The sequence below is a fragment of the Elaeis guineensis genome, chromosome 10 (genome assembly GCF_000442705.2).
Source record: "Elaeis guineensis isolate ETL-2024a chromosome 10, EG11, whole genome shotgun sequence".
Taxonomy (NCBI): Eukaryota; Viridiplantae; Streptophyta; class Magnoliopsida; order Arecales; family Arecaceae; genus Elaeis; species Elaeis guineensis.
Genome location: NC_026002.2, coordinates 50,827,081 through 50,847,162, shown reverse-complemented (window position 1 = coordinate 50,847,162; position 20,082 = coordinate 50,827,081). Strand labels below are relative to the sequence as shown.

Below are 20,082 nucleotides of genomic sequence, written 5' to 3'. Positions count from 1 at the left end.
AATATAGTCCATACGCCTTCGAGATGATTTATCGTAGGTGTTAGTAGGTCTGACCTCAACAACATCATCATCAGTGATTGGGACATCAAAGGCTTCAAAAATAACAGTCAGAACAGCTCCATTAGGCAAATAGATTTTGAATTTTTCAAGACATTCAATCATATAGTTTATCATTACATATGTCAGATTACCTCTATCACCCAAAAGAATCTTTGTGAGGAGATAAATATCCATGTGTTATACATTATCTCTATGACCTCCTCTAGGTAGGAAATTGAAGGTTAATATATGATGAATTAATTTATTTTTCAGTGGTAATAGATGTGCACTAGGTTTGCTTATTTTTTCTAAACTATTATTCTCAAAAATAGTTCTAATAAAACTACGGTAACCTAATCTTTTATGACCCTAACAAGTGATAGTAAAATATCTATCACCATCTAATGGAATACCTAGAATTTGATCAAAAATATTATAGTCAAGCTCAATAATTTTTTTTTTCACAAAGGATAAAATAGAATAAGCTAATCTATCAAAGCTAAAATTACTATAAAAATATTTAACTAGAGTAGGATATATTGACTTGTTCAATATGATCATAGAAAGCCAATCCATTCTTTCAAACAGAAATTCAATTTGAAAATCACTAAAAGAACTTAACTATTCTTTCTCCTACAGTTTTTCATTGAGAAAAATTTGATTGATATTTTTCACTAGGCTCAAAGTTCAGAAATAAATCATCTTCGTATCTATCCCGAGACTTTTGTTTCTTTTTTTTTACTCGAGCTCTTTTTCCTATTGAAATATTCCCATCTTTCTTTGAAGCCATGAGATTGATTCAGGCTGGAATATAGACATGAGAGGGTTTTCTGGATGCTTAGAGAGCAAGAGGGGGGGATTATCAGGATTTTAGAGAGGAGGGGAGGTGGGGGTGTTGTGGGGGGGCGATTATCAAGGTTTCAAAAAGGATTTTAGAGAGCAAGGGAGGTGGTGGGGGGGGATTATCAGGATTTTTTTGAATGCCTGGAGGGAAGGAGGGTTGGGGGGTTTCAGAGTGGGTTATTAGGGTTTTAGAGAGGCATTTAAAGAGCAAAGGTGGTGGGCGGGGGGGGGGGGGGAGGGGGCGCGGATTATCAGGATTTTATTTTTGGATGCTTGGAGGGAAGGGGGGTTTGGGGGAGGGGGTTTAGAGAGGGTTATCAGGGTTTTAGAGAGAGTTTTAGAGAACAAGTGAGTTCGGAGGGATTGTTACGGTTTTAGAGAGAAAAGGAGGTGAGGTGGGGGGGATTATTGGGGTTTTTTTTGGATGCTTGGAGAGAAGGGGTTTGGCCGGAGGGGGGGGATATTTAAAATCATGAAATTGCTATTTCAAATGATGATTTCATTGAAATCATCAGTCCAAGAAGTGATTTCACTGAAATCACCATTTGGACTAGCGAATTCAGCAAACTTGCCATTTCAAACGACGATTTTCAATGGGCCATGTCATACGCTTGTATGGCCGTGAAATAGCCACTTGAAGTAATAATTTCATATGTAGACAACAAATCTAAAAAGAAGTTTCAGATGGCCGCATTTTTAAAAATATTTAATTAAAAAATAAAAAAATTCTCTGCTTTTGTGGTGGGCGGCTCTGTAGTTTGATGTTTACTAGTTTGATGATTGGATTGGTTTTGTTTAAACTATCATTATGAAAGTTTGTTTGGTGAAAATTTTTGAGCGAACTAAAATTATCCAAGACATGACCATAAAAAAAATCACAAAAGGTTAGATGAAATTCATAATGTCTTTGTTATTACTATGATCAATCAGCAACCCAGATTCAAGCGCAATCTTAGTGGTGGTTGTGTATGCATGCTGGTCGACCATAGCCATTGTCTCGACTCATTTTCACCACATTAATTTTGAAGTGCAGGTTAGTTACATTGAAGAATTCCTATATCCATGCTTCTGATCCAGCAGTTGGTTCAAAAGATTTTATCAAGCTATAATTTAAAAAGCTGGTTGGATGAGTCAAGTTAAGAAATGTTCTGAGATTCTGGACACCTATTCCCCAATCTTTCGTAAGCCGATTGTGCATGCAAGTTGCTGTATCCTTGGCATCTCTACATCATTTCGTAAGTAGATTAATAATGTGCACGTTGTGCATGATGAATGATTAAAATGCATATCCTACTTGCACAGTTTCTTTTTTTTTTCCCCTCAAAAGCTTTCTTGCCATCCCTCTCCCAAATCATAATTTTTTGACGGGGATGAATGATGGAGTTGGGAAAGATCGGAGGAGTTAGAAGGGGTGTGCATCGGAGGCAGAGGAGGAGAGGTAGGGCGGTTGTGTCGTCACCAAAAGTGGAGGAAAAAGAGAGAGAGAAAGAAGAGGTGGGTGTGTGCATCAAAGATAGAGAAGGAGCAGGGCGGAGGGGTTCTTATTAAGGGTGGAGAAAAAAAGAGAGGATGGGGGTTTGTAGCAGAGAAGAAGAAAGAAGAGGAGGGTGGATGCAGTAGAGAAGAAGAAAAAAGAGCAGGGAGGGGGGTACAATGGAGAAGAAGAAAGAAAGAGGGTGGGGGGTGGGGGGATTGCTGCAGAGAAGAAAAAAAAAAGAGGGTGGGTGGATGGCACCAGCAGGAGGCAGCACGGCTGCAGGAGGGGGTTTGTGGCACGAGCATGGGGGTGAAGGGGGGCACAGTATGGAGGCGGCATGGTCACCAGTTGGGGGGCATGGCAAGGAGGTGGTTTGGTCGCCATTGGAAGGAGACCTATGGCAAAGAAGAAGAAAGAAGAGAGGGTGGTGGAAAGAGCGACACTAGCAGGAAGGCGGCGCAATCATAGGAGGGGGATACATGAGCGATGGTGGGGTGGAGGTTGGAGAGAGAGAGAGGAGAAAATATTATTGGATGAGATAATACGAGTATCGAAGAGATAGGGAAGACTGCTGGGGAGGTGGGTAGTGAGAAGGAGGCAGGGAGGTGGGTGGGAGACGATGAGGAGAAGCGAAGAAAAAGATGGAAGAAGATAAAAAATAAAAAAATATTATTTTTTAATAATAATAAAATATAATATCTTAAATACTTTTTATAATAAAAAAATATTAAAATAGTATGGTAGCAGAATTCAAAAAAAAAATCGTGGAACATAAAATGGTTGCTTCGAGAGAGAGAGGGTTCATACTTTTTTTTTTCCCATCATCAAATAAAAAAAAATGTTTGGTGTCTAAGATGTATAATTGGTCATGGAGGCTACATCTGGCTGTTGAGAAGTAGAGAGTTGTTATGTCATTCGTAGTATTAGGAGGTTGTCTCATTTTTTGGTAGCCTCCTCCATCGAGATTTGTCAAAGTCAACTTCGATGGCAGTGTTAGAGATAATAGTGGTGGTATAGGTTATGTTATCCATAGTCCTGATGGTAGGCTATTGGCTGCTGGAGGATCTCTTCTCACTGAGATGTCGATCAATCCCTGGTGTAGAGCTACTGGCATTTTGGACAAACATCATCTGTGCTCATCTGAAACTTTGTACCGAGAAAATTTTTATAAAGGATGATTCGGCTATAGTTATTGGCTGGATTTGTGCATATGAAGCAGGCAAAAATTCATCTGCTATTTTATGGTATTTGAGAGTCCCACTATCACTTTTCTACGACGGCACCGCATCATAAAGTATCATATAATATTTTGTATTTTGTTCTTTTGGACGATACTTACATTTAAAAAAAAAAAACTGTTTGGTATTTGCTTTGATTTTTTATTTCCGTTTTCAAAAACCGATAATTAGGACTGACGATGAATTTGACAACCCAATCGGAGGATTTATGGTGATCGGCGTCAAGATGGGACGTCCCAATGCCTCAGCACTTGTCCACCTATTCCGGCGATCCTGACTCGCTCGTACCGTCAATAATTTGGGCTCTGCCAAGCCATCTGTAGATGAGTGGACTTTGCTCCTCCGTTTCTATTCTATTCTATTCTATATTAATTTCACCGTGCTTGGCTCCTTCCGTCACTGCGGATTCACGGGAGATCGGAAAGACTAGCATGTACCAAGCGCCCGCTGCCCATTCGTTAGCTAAAACAGAGTTGACGTGGCAAGAGAAGAGCATATATTAGAAAAGTGAATAATAATAAGATAATAATAACTTAACGGTATTATTTGATAATCGCAAATGCTTGAAACTTTTTGACTCGAGGAGTCGCCCTTGTTGAAACGTTTAGCCATTGCCATTATTGATCGGCAAAATTTTTCATCGAAAAATCAACTAAATTGTTAATCTGAGTAGTTCAGATGTTCCGTCTTGTCCAAACAACAGGTTGTTCTATTTAAGAGGGTTTTGAGGATTTAGACATATTTTGAGCAAGCCAATAGATCCAACTACAATTGTTGAACTAGCAATCTATGATCAGTTACCAAAATATGTTAATCTCCCGCTTGGATTTAAGACTTATTTTTTTTGTTGCATGCATGGTATCACCGTATTGTATGTGCAATTAGTTTGTATGTCAAGGCCCACATGCTATTGCTAGAGCAGCGCCGTAAGGACTGCACTGCCCAACATGCACATAATTTTCTCATCGCAGGTCCCATGCCAATCGACTAAGATCCTCGATGGTGCGGTACGCCATTTAAAAGGGATGGTTATTAAATAATATATACCATATATGACATGACATGCATTTATGGACTGTATTATTGGATAACCGTTCATCTTTTGATAGTGGCTACATGATATCTTGCAGAGTTGCATACAGCAAAGAACCTATACCCAATTTCTTTGCTCTGCACGAAGAGGGGAATCCAACACATGCAACAAATAGGCTACTCTTAATCTCACGCGCTACTTCATGAAATAAATGCTTAATATTTCCGACTAACGAACAGAGTTAGGTGATATAAGTATAAAATAATATGAAAAAACCAAATGAATGATGAAGGTCAGAAAATGGCTATTATATGCATCATAGGAAATCCGCTGTAAGCAAGATAAACAATTACAAGAGGAGTGTCACTCAAGTACCAGGTATATGCAAGGATGCAATCAAATAAAGCAAGAAGCTGTTAGAACTGTTGCATTGTTTATAGCTTTAAACCACGCGGATTAAAAGCGCTTTGCAAAGGAGGCGGTCTTTTCCACATCGCATCATGATTTCACAAGGTGCCAAAAGGATCGATGTGACTCAAACCTCCTTTCTTGTTTCGCTAGGTGGGAAATGCTTTTTGAGCAAATACTAGGGCGGTTGTGAAATGAACTTGTTTGGTGGCATTTGGGAGAGAGTGCAAGTCTCTGAAATGTTAACAGAGTCCAAAAGGTCTACAATTTCGGCACTCCTTTTGAAACTTGGGCAGTGTACTATAGATAATAGAGTGTATGAGAGGAAGAGCAGCTGGGAGTCAGTGATTAGAGAAGAGTGGCAGTGTTTTGGGTTGGGGCTTCATTCATGGCCACACGCTATAGTGCAAATGGTTGGGCAGAGAAGGGGAACCGTAGCACCTTCCCCTCTCCTAGCAAGGGCTCTTTGCTGCTCCCCCGGCCTTCCAACTCGGCTCCTGCGTTTCTAGGCCAGGGATCCTTCTACCCTTCCTTGTGCGAGGATGAGAGAGCCTTAACTCTAAGAATTCACAGCCAGGCTGAGAAGCGGCGCAGAGAGAGGATTAATGCACATCTATCTACTCTTAGGCGTATGATCCCCAACTCCAACAAGGTACTCCCTCTCTCTCTCTCTCTCCCTCCCTCCCTCCCTGAGATACACACACCACCCCTTCTGGTGTCTACCACCCCGTGACCAGCATGAACAAATTGATACCATTTATGATCATTTAGAACCTTACTTTTTGCCAGCAAGATTACTATCATAATGTCATCACAAAACTTTTACATGGACTCCAACAACTAGCGTTCACCGAATTTGTTGAGCCACTGTCATGTGCAAACACTGCTATTCCGAAATTTAGCCAGATCTTTCTAAATTAGCTTGTTCTAAGGGAAAAGACATATTGGTTGTATCAACTGGCTCATATGGCCCAATATGGATCCATTACAAAGTCTATTGAGCCTAAGGTGACAATCTCGGAGCCAAACGAGCACTCCGCAGTTCAAGAAGTACCTTGCATGCATCAGGGTGTCTAAGTTTAGTCCGTGTTCTGAGTTGTTTACAGAGGGAAGTTTTGGGCCAAACGAGCTTTGGATGCCAGCAAGGCCAGAGAGATCAGTCCAAATCATGATGCATCCCGTCAAGTCAGGTCGGAGTAGGATTTATCTTATCCTTTTGGAACAAGTTCATTTTCTTGGCAGAGAAGCAAGTGTCCTTGTTGTTATCCTAAGATCCAATCCTAACGCACCCAGTCATGGATGTTGATATTAAATTCATGGCCAATGGAATAAGATATTACTTGCTGTACGGTACGGTTCTGTAGATCTACAGTACTTAGAAATTTTTATAATATTTGTTTGGGTGAGTGCGTCATATTCAACTAAGTCAAGTTTTCTGCAAATAATTTAGGTGCACAAAGGATGGGGAAAATCAGTTTTTCAAAGTCCGATTAGACAAAGGAGTGGTTTAAATAAGTATTGTTAGGCAGGGAATAAAATAAATTCATTAAGATCATATGACAGCAAAATTTGGAGTTTTCTGAAAAGGTAATCTAATCAGTAAGAATAGACTTTATGTGGATGTGAGCAATTCTCTAGACTAATGGTTTTGAAACTGACATCGTTTCTATATTTTTAATTTTTTAAAAATACAATCACAAAAATTAACATAAAAATATATTTGATATTAATATTTTTATTTTTATTTTTTATTATTTTTAAATATAAAAATTAAATTTTTTATTTTTATTTTAAAAATAAAATTTTATATCTTTTACCATCATTATTTGCACCGTTGCCATCTTCATTATAGTTATCTCTACCATCACTATCGTGACCATCATATGATCTCTATCACAATCATTATCATCATCATCGTTATAATCATTTTTAGTATAATCATCTCTAGTATTATCACTGTTGTCGCTATTATCACTATCTCCACCACGATCATTATCATTTCCATTGCAATCATCATATTTACCATTGGCAATGTTACTTCCACCGCTCTCACCACATTGTTGTTGCTACTATAGTTTCTAGCACACCACCACTATCATTACTATTTTATTTATACTTTATCGTTATTGCCATCATTTTCATATTGCTAACATCTTCATCACCACAACCACCAATATTTTTATAATCTCTACCATCTTTATTGTCGCTATTATCACCTTGGCCAACATCATAATACTTATGATTAGCTTTTTTTTATTGCAATAGCCATCGTCACAATCTCTATGACCTCCACTAATTCCATCACTGTTACCATTGCCTTGATGACTATCATCATATTTACAATTGATAATTTTTTTCCTCACAAAGTAGTGAGTGACTGTCCTGCTCTGCACTTAATTATCAGCCCAAGCTTTTTTTCGTTGTACCAACCAATAGCCCCATGTTATCCCATATAAAATGTTATGATCGATAGTGTGGCCTATCCATCCCAATCAAATATATATATATATATATATATATATATATATATATATATATATATATATATATATATATATATATATATATTTTAAATAATTGAAATACCATCAATTATTTTTAAAAAATATTAATAAAATAACTAAATTAAACACCTCCAGGAACTTATTACATATCTCGTCCAAACAGAGAAAGAAGGTGAACCATTCTACTTTCTGTATCTAAGAAATATGAAGAGAATTAGAGGTGGCAATTGGGTTGGATCAAATCGGATATGGATCGGATAGATGCGATTCAAGTTACAAAATCATTCATCTGAATTTGACTTATTTATTAAATAAATTAAAAATTTAGATATGAATCCGATCTATTTTTTAAGCAAGTAATTCTATTTAACCGCTTAATTTATTTATTAAATAGATCAAATTAGATTAAATAAGTTAAATATATTAAATAGATTTTTAATGGATTAAACGGGTTAAATAGGTCGAGTTAAATAGATCGAAAATAGATTAAGCAAGTTTTAAAAGGGTTAAACAGGTCTTAAATGAATTAGATAGATTAAATGGCTTAAACAGATCAAACAGGTTATCTGACTCAATCTAATTTAAATATTAAATAGATTAAATAAGTTAAATGGGTCAGATATTTGAAATACAAATATTAAATGGATTAAATTGATCGATCTATTTATGATCTGAATATGTTTAGCCTAAATCCAGACTTACTTATGATAAATCAAATATGAATCGGATTGATAGATTGGATCATATTTTGCCAGCTTTAAAGAGAATATGAAACATATAAATGGAAAGATATACTTCCTGTTCATATATTGACGTGACTTGTTTAAGTATCTACAAGCCCCACAACATTCACATGCCAATTCTCTAGAGTTCGGATCTTGTGCGGTGTAACTTTTGCACCCCGAAGATCTTCACACGTCTGGATATCTGCCATTGCATTGTCTATTTCAAAAATGAATGACCGTTGCTCATCTCAAGATTAGAGGGCATCACATTGGATGCTAAACATGGTGCTACATGATGAGAGCAACAGTCATCCATTTTCAAGATGGATGATACGGTGGCTATCCGAACATGTACAGCTTTTTACAATGCAAAATACGTGCCGCATAAATTCCAACTCAATGCTTCTAATGCTTAACGTGACACTATAAAGTCACATTCACAAACTGTGGCATCAAATTTACTGGATAGATAAAAGAATGTTCAGATTATTTTGTGTATTTTTCAGAAAAAGTTCAAATTATTCTGAAGCTATTGGAGCCTGCCATTGTATCTTCCAATGAATAATTGTTATCATAGAATTCTTTAAAAGCTGCTACATGGCTAGCGCCATCTGATCTCAAACTATGTGATTGCAGATGGACAAGGCATCTCTTCTAGGACGAGTGATCGACCATGTAAAGGATCTAAAGAGAAAGGCAGTTGATGCTAGCAAAGTTTCCACAATCCCAACAGAAGCAAATGTGGTGACGGTGGAAAGTCATGATGGAGGCTATCAGAACACATTCTCTTTGGATGATGATAACCTCTACATAAAGGCTTCTCTTTGCTGCGACGACCGGCCAGACTTGTTTGCTGAGCTCATTGAAGCATTCCAAAGGCTCAGACTGAGGGCGATTAGAGCAGACATGACGTCATTGGGAGGAAGAATTCAGAATGTCTTCCTACTATGTAGGAAGGATAGCAGTGGAAGTGCGTGCTTGAACTCTCTCAAGGAGTCCATTAAAGAAGCGTTGGACAGAGTAGCCTCCGTTGACATGGTTCCCTCTAATGCCTTCGTAAGTAAGAGGCAGAAGCTTTTGCAACCACGATTCCCTTGCTCCAATAGATCTTTATAGGATACATCCTACATTTCGTTCGCTTGCTTGTTTTCTTGGTCATTATATTTTGTTAGAAAAGTTGTTGACTGAGGTTTGTGAGAAGCGCTTTAGGCCAAAGATAATGTGTATGCATATATATATAACTTTCTCTCTCTCAATAATTTGAAGAAATCAGTGAACTTGAAGGGAAAGTGATGAATTTTCCGAAAGCTTAATAGTTTTTCTTTAATATTGAATGTTTCTCTTCAATCAAAAAAACTATTGAATTTTTTTTAATTATTATTATTATTATTATTTTGCTTTTGGCAATATGGTAGATTTCTCATGTTAAAAGAATTTATCGACGTTTAGCAAATCAACAACGCCATTGACTTCCCCAAGATAATATCTTTCATAAAACATTTATTGATGAAAGAAAAGTAATGTTCGTTATCTATTTTCTTCCTGATTCTTCGTGTGATTTAGTGGTACATTTGTAAATCTAAGCTTTTCTCGTCATAATCAACTTCATTTCTTTTCATTGAATGTGATGTACTCGATGTATGGTGCATGACCTTGACAAAGTGCCTTGGCCTCACATGTAAATCTATTAATTATCTGGCAAAACCTTTGTTTGTGCTCCATATTTCTTTCATCTAGATGAATGAATTGGTGTTGATTTCCAAATATCCCTCATTATGTATAGATGTATCGATATTGATTTACTCATGGAGGAATCCAACTGACGAAATATATATTTGTTGCCTTAGAAATTGTTGTTTTAAAGGTCTACGGCCAAGGAGGGTGGTATCTGTTGGCCTCTATTCTCTTTGAAGGCTTCGAAAGGAGCAAGCTGAGGCTAATAGGGTGGTATGATGAGTTGAAGAGGCCAAGACGAGAATTTGGAAGCTGTAAAGAGGAGAAGAGCAAAGGGGTTGTAGAAATGGAATGGCAAGGCCAGCGAAAATGTTGAGTACCGTAAGTTTAGAGGATTCCAAGAGGATGGTCTAGATCGATTATGACATGGCTTGTGATGATAGGTGGAGCAAAGGTTTTTCTAAAAAGAAAAAGGGCTTGAGAGATAGAACCTTGGATAGATGAGACGAAGTGTGCAATATTTATTAATTTCTAGATGTTTATGGTCATTAAAATGGCTAGAGTTATACATAGAGGATGTTGCCACAAGGCTCTGGGGAGGTGCTGTTGTGGCTGAAGCTAGATGCCGCCCATGATCCGTGATGTCGGAAAGTACCTGCAAAAAAAATCCATACTCATCGGGGGTGTTTCGGTGGGAGATCCTTCGATGCTTAAGTTAGCCGGAGTTTTGAAAATAATAGAGAGAAAAGATAGCAAGAGCTGGAAAGATGCAGAGAGTTCTCGTTCCTCTTCCCATTAGGGCTTGCCCTACTCTCTCATGTTTGAGTTTTTGCTTGCTTCTTTTGTTTCTTACCCAAAGGTCCCATTCATCTCTCTTTTGTTTGGAGGTTGAGCCCGTAGGCCACCAACTGGTGTTTGTGAGTTTGTTAGGCCTATCTTTGCAGGCTGTTAGGCCGCATTTTGACTCTTTATTAAGAGAAGAATATCTTCTACCTTCTCTAAATCTAGATTATTAGTCGTGGATGTCAGGCACAGATTTCACTCGCATAGCTGGATGAATTAGTGGTCCTGGGGCCACAGTTGATGTGACCTCACTACATCATCTTGGGTGTACCTGAATGGAGGATTGGTTTTGGTCAGCAGGTCTCTCCTGCAACATTTGCCTCCCACTCTTAAGTTCCAAGTGACCTTTGGGCTTTGAGTGAAGGGAGTAGCTGTCTTGGTAGTTGAACCACCGATCTGATTTCCTATTGGATGCGCCCGTATTACTACTTCTAAAAAAAATTGTTGGGGATTAATGATATATCATTTCGCACTGACGTTATCTTTATTAGGAAGGAATCTTGAGGAGTCATGGAACGATGCTCCCAAAAGAAAAAATCCGGAGACTACCCTTGGACTCCCCAGGAGCCTGCCCCATGGCAAGATCTGATGATTCAATGATCGGATCTGCATTGTCGATGGTCTGTATAAATGGATTACACATCCAGTAGGATTTCCTACCATCTGATTGTCAGTTGCTCTTTTGTCGTAGCAGTTTTAGAAGTAGATTCTCTTTTTCTTATCTAATAGTTATGAAGCCATCATTATCATCAATCAAATTAATAGTAAAAAAGAAAGTGATCTCTTTAAGTGGGGAGTCCTCATCCAAGAGGGTGAGGAGTACCCAATCGGAGCTTTTTGTCCCCGATCCATTATAGTCCATGATGGGGACTGAACTAGTTGCGGCCATGGGGCCGCAAGTTGTTGCATTGGAGTCACTTCAGGCTCCTTTTCCATTGAACTAGGCCCCACCTCTCTTTGGAGGGTTGGCAAGGCCTAGGGTGGGCCCTGCTTTGTGCAGGGGCAGCAGGGGGTTCGTCGAGGCTACTACAGAGGTTTCCACCAAGGTTAGATATAGGTGCATCAAGGAGTATGAGACCTCAATGGATCTTGAAATCTATACATCTCATGTATAAAAAAAAATCAGATTTTGAAATCTTTTTCAAAAACATACATGTCAATTTCATGCATATGAAATTCGTGGTTCTGATACCACTGTTGAAATTTTTATAGTGCGCATGCATGTGTATTTCAAATTTTTTTTTTCTAAATAATATACTAGAATTGAAGATTAAAATATCATTTAATCTAGAACATGCATACACAAGAACATAATAAATAAGGATCTACTTCATATGCTAAAATTAATACATGCTGATTTTATATTGAAATTGAATATGTTATCGGATCACATACTTGTTTCGCTATTCTTTTCTTTGAATCTTGATCTAGAAGAAAGTAGGTTCTTCTTTAGCCATGCAAGTGTCCAATCTCTACGAGTATCTACTTAGGATTAGTCTGGATCAGTTCTCTTTAATAAATTTTTTTTTTTCAAGAATAATCACTCTACGAATCTGAATGAAGTCTGGATCCTTTGATCAACTCTTGATCTTTCCTCGATCTTTCTTTTCCTCTTCTTCTCTTGATCTCTCTTTACTTGATCTTTGAAGCAATCAAGATCAGCAACCAATAAGAAGGAGGAGATGCCCAAGCTCCTTGGGCATTGGAGATGGTGAATGCCCAACATGCCTTGGGTGTTGGATCCAAGAGGGAGGAGAGAGGGAGGCATGGGGGGCTGGTATGAGGCCAAGAGCAATCTAAAAATCTGATGATGAAACCTTAGGAGATGTCTTTTTAAATAGAGAAGAAGTTTGAATCCTATTCAAAACCAAATCAACCTCTTAATATGAGTCCTACTCACATTAAGACTCCTTGTAAGCCTCACCTTTGTCCATGCCTAATTGAACCAAGGGTTGGCACCCTCTAGGGTTCTCTCTCACATGCCAACCAGATAAGAGGGTGCGTCCCTCCCTTCATGCCACTTTCCAGGTGGGCATGCCCACACTTGATCAAATCAAGTGGCGCCCCATTAATTTCAATCAAGGAATTGATCAGGGGTTGGAACCCCTAATGCATATGATCTAAAATCCTAGGCACCCAATATTTGGAGCCCAATGAATCTAATTTATTTAGGTTCTAAGTAGATAATTAATTTAAATTAATTTTTATCAAATAAAAAATTTAAGTTAAAAAAAAAATTAGGTTCAATCTTGTGCTAGCAAGGTTATCCTGGATCCAATAAGGTTTCTCTTAATCCAATTGAGATTTTATAAGTTTAATTATTTAATCCAGATCTAATCCTTTTATCGTGTGACCTCGTAGATTTAATTTTGTTTGGTAGTGAGATATACCATGATCTCTATCATAGTATCATTGAAATTTTTTTCAATGGATTAGAATGATTCCATTCTAACTCAATAAGGATTGTCGATCCTGATCAATTCTAATGAGCTCTCACAATCTACTAGTGACTATTGAAAAATGTATCTCAAAGTCAATCGTCAGTCTGTTGACGATTATGCTCATACTTGTAATTGTATATAAATTTTCATTAATAAAAGTTATTTGACTTTTTCATCACAAATTTGTCCATCATATTTTGAACTCCGATGTTGTGATGAAGTCTTTAGGACTATGATTAATCGACAAAAAAAGATTTATCATTGAGATCTTAAAAGTGTGTTAGATATGTGCCCTAGATGTCAGATTGACTGACACATTCCTGTACAAATGTAAGGACAAATTTATAATTTTGACTATAAATGAATAAAAAGGTTATTCTACTATCACATTGTGTACATTATGTCTGTAATACATCCTTTTAGTTAGTAGAAATGTTAATTTATATTTTTAAGAGTTGAAAATTTAAGGCATGAATTTATATAACTAACTCATAAACAGCTCCTGACCATAGGATCATCACGAGGATGGTGATCGATCCGAAAGGTTGGTGTACGATCGCTTCTTTAGGATAGATGTGTCTTGAGTCTACGGTGTGGAGACACCGGAGGGAGAGTACAGATATTCATTGAGAATGAGAGTACTGAGTGTGACCACCTCGAGTAGTCATAAAGAAGTCTATCTTCTTGTCGATGACTAGCTCGATGCTGCAGCTGTGTGTCTAGTTCTTTGACCCGAGGTGCATCGACAGTTCACCTTGAGTGTGTTATAGTTTGACTACATCATAACTCAATCTTCTAGCCATTCAAAACCCTGAGATGTATGTTAGCTGTAGCATATTCATTGTAGGAACCAGATTGCACCAAGATGGGATCTATCAACTTCGGTAGATGAGAGGAGTAGTCCTATGATGATCAAAAGATCGAGTCCTTAAGCCCATGGCCATGGCAGAGTGAAATAATGGAAAAAATTTTTTTATTAATGTTTCACATCGAACTTGGATCGATTGATTGATTCATATGACTGATGTTAGGTTTGACGAGTTCACCTTAATCCTAATTCAGTCGGGACTCATGATAGAAGAACTCAATCACACAGGTAGCTGCACCGAGAGGTTCATTTTCATTTCTGATGGGTTGCTATCATATACTGCTAGGTGTCACTGATGGATTTTGGAAGCAATTAGAATGATCTTGATGATCGATCATTCTGATTGTCTGAATCAGAAGAGTTTTGATCTATCGAAAGGAGTTTCGATGATGTCGATGATGAGATCATGATATATCTCATTATCATACAGAAATGAACCTAACTGGGTCATACAAACAAGAGTTACAGTCTGAATGTCATCAATTGAGCAAGCCCAGTTCGATTGATTTGGATTAGATCCAATTAGGTTCAAAAAAATCATGCTAGTACACGATTGAGCCTAACTTTCTCTTTGTGTAATATTTACTATCTCGACTAAGCTAAATGTGATTTGACTTACCCAGAAAACCTTGAGAAGGTTTCTCTCAGTCTGACTGGAGCCAGTCCAGCTCAGAAAGGATTTATCTTAATTCATGAGATGAATTCAAGACAACACCTGCTAATTCCTATCACCTGCCATTTTTATTTTAGGATATTGGTCAAACGTTGACCTATGGACCTTGGACTGAAGGCCACTTGGCAAGAGATCATTGAAAATTTTTTATGGAGTGTCCACTTACTAAATTGGGCCTCAAAGTGGGCACTATATTCAGATTGGGCGTGCGCCCCAAGTGGATAAGGATAGAGTCCCATTAGATGAGGACTCTGATCCCTTGATCAACTTGGACTGTGGGGCGTAAATCTCACTGTGCTTATCCAGTGTTGGCACCAACAGTAGGAGGGATTGTGGAGATTCTTATCTGATATGATCAGATGACATCACTCTACTAATCAAAATTTTTTCAGAATTAATTAGAATTTTTTGATTGGTCGAATGATGTGGCACTGCATGGCGTAGTAGGATCTATTTAAATCCTGTCTGCACCTAGGGTTTAGAGACTCTGCTCAATACCCAGCAAAAGCCTAAAACCCCTCCACTTCTCCATACCCCCTCTGCTTCTCTCCCTCCCCTCTTCACATCCAATAGGTTGGGCATCCATTTGGTGCTTGTCCAAGGTGTGGTGGCTCTTTGATTAGAAGGCTGCAGAGATTTGTCGAGAAGCTGCTGCTCCAGTTTCAGAAGATCTTTTGAAGATCTTTTAGATCAGATCTAGATCTAATTTTTGGATCAAAAATTCGTGAGGAGAAGACGATCTAGATCTTGCTTGAGTGGATACCGGTAGAGGCCAGACGACTATATGGCTATTTTAGAACCTCGGGCATTGCTGCGATGATCTACAGGGTAAACTAGTTACCCTAGAGGTATTTCTATGTTCCTCATGATTTTAGATTTAATTTTAGATTTAATATTAGATAATAAGAATTAAATCTAATAGATCTTAGATCTAAAATATCATAGAATAATTTTTTTAAAAATATTTCACCCCAGATCTCATTAGATCTGGAAGATCCTATAAGGAAAAAGTCGATTTTTTCCTTCAACTGGTATCAGAGCCAGGTTAATGGCTCTATTTCAGATCTAATTTAGGTTTGATTTTTATTTTTATTTAGTTAATATTAATAGATTTTAAATATCACATCAGATATAATAGGATCTAAAATCAAAAAAAATTAAAATTAAATCTAAGTAGATCTAACATGTATGAGATGCATGACTAGACTAGGAGTAGTTTGATCTATGAATAGTCTTATAGTTTTATATTTTAATATAATTAAAATATAAATTAGATATAATTTATTTTTTAATTTTTTTATGTTATAAATATTATATTCAGATCAAAAAATAAAAAATAAAATTTAATTAATTCATAAGATTGATCTGTTGCATGCCTAGACTAGTTGTAGAATTATTCTAGTAACTGTCTAGAATAGATTTTATATTGAATAGTTTAATTTAAATCATATTTTTCAGATATTATATGTGATGTATCAGATCTGAAAGCATGCTAATTAGATCAGATTTTAATACATGAGATGTATGCAAAGCATATATAAGTTAGATCTGAAATTATATATGTGATATGTAACTTAGATCTAACTAGTTTTATAGTTAAATTAATGTTTCTGATTAAGGTGTTCCACATGACCATCCGATCATAAGAATAAAGTAGGGTTTAAGACCCTCTCCTCCCATTCAATGAGGTATTCTTATGGCGTGTAGGGGTGCTGCGCGTTCATCCTTAATCAGAAATCAAAATTTATTTTTCTGCAAAACCCTAGATCCTGAAATCCTAGGATTTATTTACATATTTTGTTTATGAACCCAAGACTTAATTAATGAATTAAGCTTATGAAATTAAATTAGGTCTAAAATTGAGAATTTCAGATCTAAGTCATTTTCATAAAATTGGGTTCGGACTTGGGTAGCTCAATTAGGTCTAGTGGTTGATCAAACCGAATCAAAAGTTGGTTAGGTGAGATCATAAAAGCTAATAATTGACCAGCCTAATAGGATTAAGTCTAGGTCAAGGTCGAATCACATTTAGATGTGACTCGATCAAGTTAAGACCTAATTTGACTCAGTGGTTAGAGCCTGGATTATAGACTAACCCAGTTGGTTCTGGTTTGACAATTTGGTGTCTAAGGTAAGTTGGGCAGATGCGATCGACTGATTTTTAATTGGGAGCTACTCGACTCGAATGCGTTCTTATCAAGTTAATGGCATATCTCTCCACCGATCTCACTTACCTGGCCATATGTGTCGACCCAGTTCTGATTTGAGGTGGCTAACAATTCGAGCTAACCCATGCCACTAGGTTAGTCATAATTGTTATGACTATGTCAAGTCAAGTTTAATGAGACCTAAATCAAATCTCCTTAAGAAAATATTAAGTCTAAGGTCTTCCACCATTGTGGATGTGCGGGCCCTTCCCGGGGTTGATTTTCTCGACTGGTTACAGTGGCTTAGTTGCACCGGGAAGACACAACCATGTCCATTAGGCATTGGATGCTACGGATTAGAGGATGGGTTGTGCTCAATATTTCGGATATGGTGAGGACCCAATCAGAAATCTAATTCGTGCAAATGGTGGGTCTGACTTAATTAAGGATCGGAGCAATATTTCGAGCATGGTAAGCTTCATGAATTACAGACCAAGTTTTGGATGCACCATGATTAGAGAATCATTGGACAAGAGTTGTCCACTCATCGATTGACCCATCACCAATAACTATTAGGTGAGGTGGTGAGCCAGTCGGTGAGACCGCACCACCCACTAGAAATCACTAATCATAGAGATTTTCACATCTTTACCTAGGGAGTGTAGGGATCTGAAAAAATAGTGAGAGTCTAATTTATTTAAAATAAAATATCTAAACAAATTGGTTAAGTCTGATTACAAAATCTAACTAAAAATTTTTGACTTTCTACAGGAAATATGTCTGCATCCAACCCCCTGACCAAAATACTAGACACCCACAGATTGACTGGATCCAATTTCAAGGATTGGTTGAAGAACTACAGAATTATTCTGAGTTTCGAGAAATTAACTCATGTCTTGGACCAGGACCCACCTGCCATACCAGCACGTCCGACTGCTGAATAGAGAGCATCTCTGAAAAAGTGGACGGATGACGATAACAAAGCCAGATACTACATGTTGGGTGCCATGTCTGATGACTTGTGGTGCTAGCATGAGAACATTATGACTACCCATCAAATATTGGCTCACCTACAAGAGTTGTTTGGTGTGAAGTAAATTTTAGTGCAGGGGTAAAATGGTAATTTTAAAATTTTTTTAAAATTACTATTTTATAGTAAAAATTATTAATTAATTAAATTAATTAATATGTATAAATTCTATACAAAGATCTAAATATGATATATATATAGCATACATTTAAATTTGAAATTTAAACTTCTACAGTAAATATTTTTACTGTTATGTGTTCAAAACACATTACCTTTGTGCGGGTAGTCGATCGTCGCAATCTGATCACCGTTGGAAGGGTCTGATCATCGTAATATAGTCACACAGTGTATCTAGTCTTTGCAGATTATCCACACGAAGCTTCCGATCTGATCGACTCCTCACGAATGCTAGTTCGTGGCAGAATCTTTTTTACGATCGATGTTGATCGAACTCCTTTGATCTTGATCTACCGACTCCTCGGATGCTCTGGATCATCAGCAGATGCACTTGAAAAGTTGATGAAGCTTTTTCTAAAATTTGGTGGGCTCACGACACTCGTAACTCACTTTCTCACTTCCCGAACCCTAGACAGAAACCCTAGGGTACTCTCAGAAAACCTACGCCTCTTTCTGTTTCTTTTCTTTTCTCTTCTTTTTCTTTCTTTTCTTATGCATGAGACTTTTCTCACGCACCCTTTTCTCTCTAGGATTAGATTAGCACACACCTTATCTTCTCTTCCTTTTAAAAACAGTGTAAAACGCATCTTTGCAGTATTTTCTTCGCGTGAGAGGATAAAGATAAATGGTTGCTCATTTGAATTCAAATTGAATTTGAATTCAAATGCTAACCAACTCATTCTTATCCACTCTATGCATGAGAAGAGAGGGGCGTGGGCATGTTTGTGCATGGAGACTTTACACGAGAAACCTTTTCTCGTGTGGAAGAAGGGGTGCACAAAATAAAGGGTGGGCACAGAGATTTGTTATCCATTCAAATTCAAACATCTTTTGAATTTGAATGGCCAACCAATCTCATCTTTATCCATTCAAAATGGTGCACAAAGAAGGGGCGTGGGATGGCTTCTATGTGGGAGAAAATTCATGAGAACTCGTTTCTCGTGAATTCAAATAGGCGCATGTGAAGTAAGGTGGCGCAGGGAGATTAGTCAAGGTGGTTTGAAATCCAATTGAACCAACCTTATTTAAAATAGGTTAGACACAATTAGACTAAATTAAACTCAACACAATTAAGCTTAATTAAGCTCAATAAAATTTTAATCAAATCATAAATTGACTAAGCCCAACCCCTGATTAGATTAGGGACCAAACCACCTTGGCGATTAGGTCAACACTTAACCTAATCGGGTCAAACCAACTGAATCCAATTCAATTAGACTTGATCCAAAAATAATTACTCAATCAAATTGAGTTAATTAATGATCAAATCACTAATTAAATCTCTCATAAATATTGAGTCCAAATCCGATGGGCAATCGGTCATCAGAGTCCATCGATATGAAATCCTGATCAAAAAGTCCCAAACCAGTGGATCTCTTGACCCCAGTACCCAAAATGTGTGGAACTCATGATTAGAGAATCTTGATTCTCGATCATAAAGTTTCAGACACATAGGACTCAAAGTCCACGAGCATTAGGACTCTTCATCAGCCATCAGATCAGATAGGAACCTCTAATGTGTGTGATCCCGCAGGTTCGAACCTAAGCCGGTAGCACAGGAATCAATTTCTGTACTAATCGAAGTGACCATCTAGCAATGGTACCCGACATCTGGATAGGTCGAATAGTTACAATCATAATATTCAGAACCTACGTGAATATGGTTACTGTATAATTCATCCCTTTTGACCCCTGTGTTTAGGATGACTCAGGGTTAAACTGTCAACCCTGATTACATCATCCGAATCGTGCTCAACTCAAATAGTCCTATGACTCCTCACTAGGACTACTCTGGCCAAGGTTTTGCTAAGTTGAAATGCGACTGTACACAGCTCCTGAATAGGAGTGGTCAATCCCATCTTGACACACGCACCAACAAGTCAAGTACTTGCTACACCCAGCATCCTTCCGTCACTGAATTAGAAATTCAGGTAGTCCAGTGCCTAAGTGCAGTGAGTTGCT

The 20,082-nt window shown here is 37.6% G+C and overlaps 1 protein-coding gene across 1 annotated transcript; it reads left to right on the top strand.

Moving 5' to 3' along the window:
* Window positions 1-5,167: 5,167 nt before the first annotated feature.
* Window positions 5,168-9,592, top strand: LOC105034924 (transcription factor bHLH51). Its single transcript, XM_010910258.4, has 2 exons — window positions 5,168-5,690; window positions 8,904-9,592. The coding sequence occupies exons 1-2, from the start codon at window positions 5,427-5,429 to the stop codon at window positions 9,381-9,383; spliced, it is 744 nt and encodes a 247-aa protein (XP_010908560.1). The 5' UTR covers window positions 5,168-5,426; the 3' UTR covers window positions 9,384-9,592.
* Window positions 9,593-20,082: the final 10,490 nt, after the last annotated feature.

Coding starts and splice junctions, on each gene's coding strand:
- LOC105034924 (XM_010910258.4), top strand. CDS start 5,427: ATGGCCACACGCTATAGTGCAAATGGTTGGGCAGAGAAGGGGAACCGT. Junction 5,691..8,903: donor TGATCCCCAACTCCAACAAG/GTACTCCCTCTC, acceptor ATGTGATTGCAG/ATGGACAAGGCATCTCTTCT.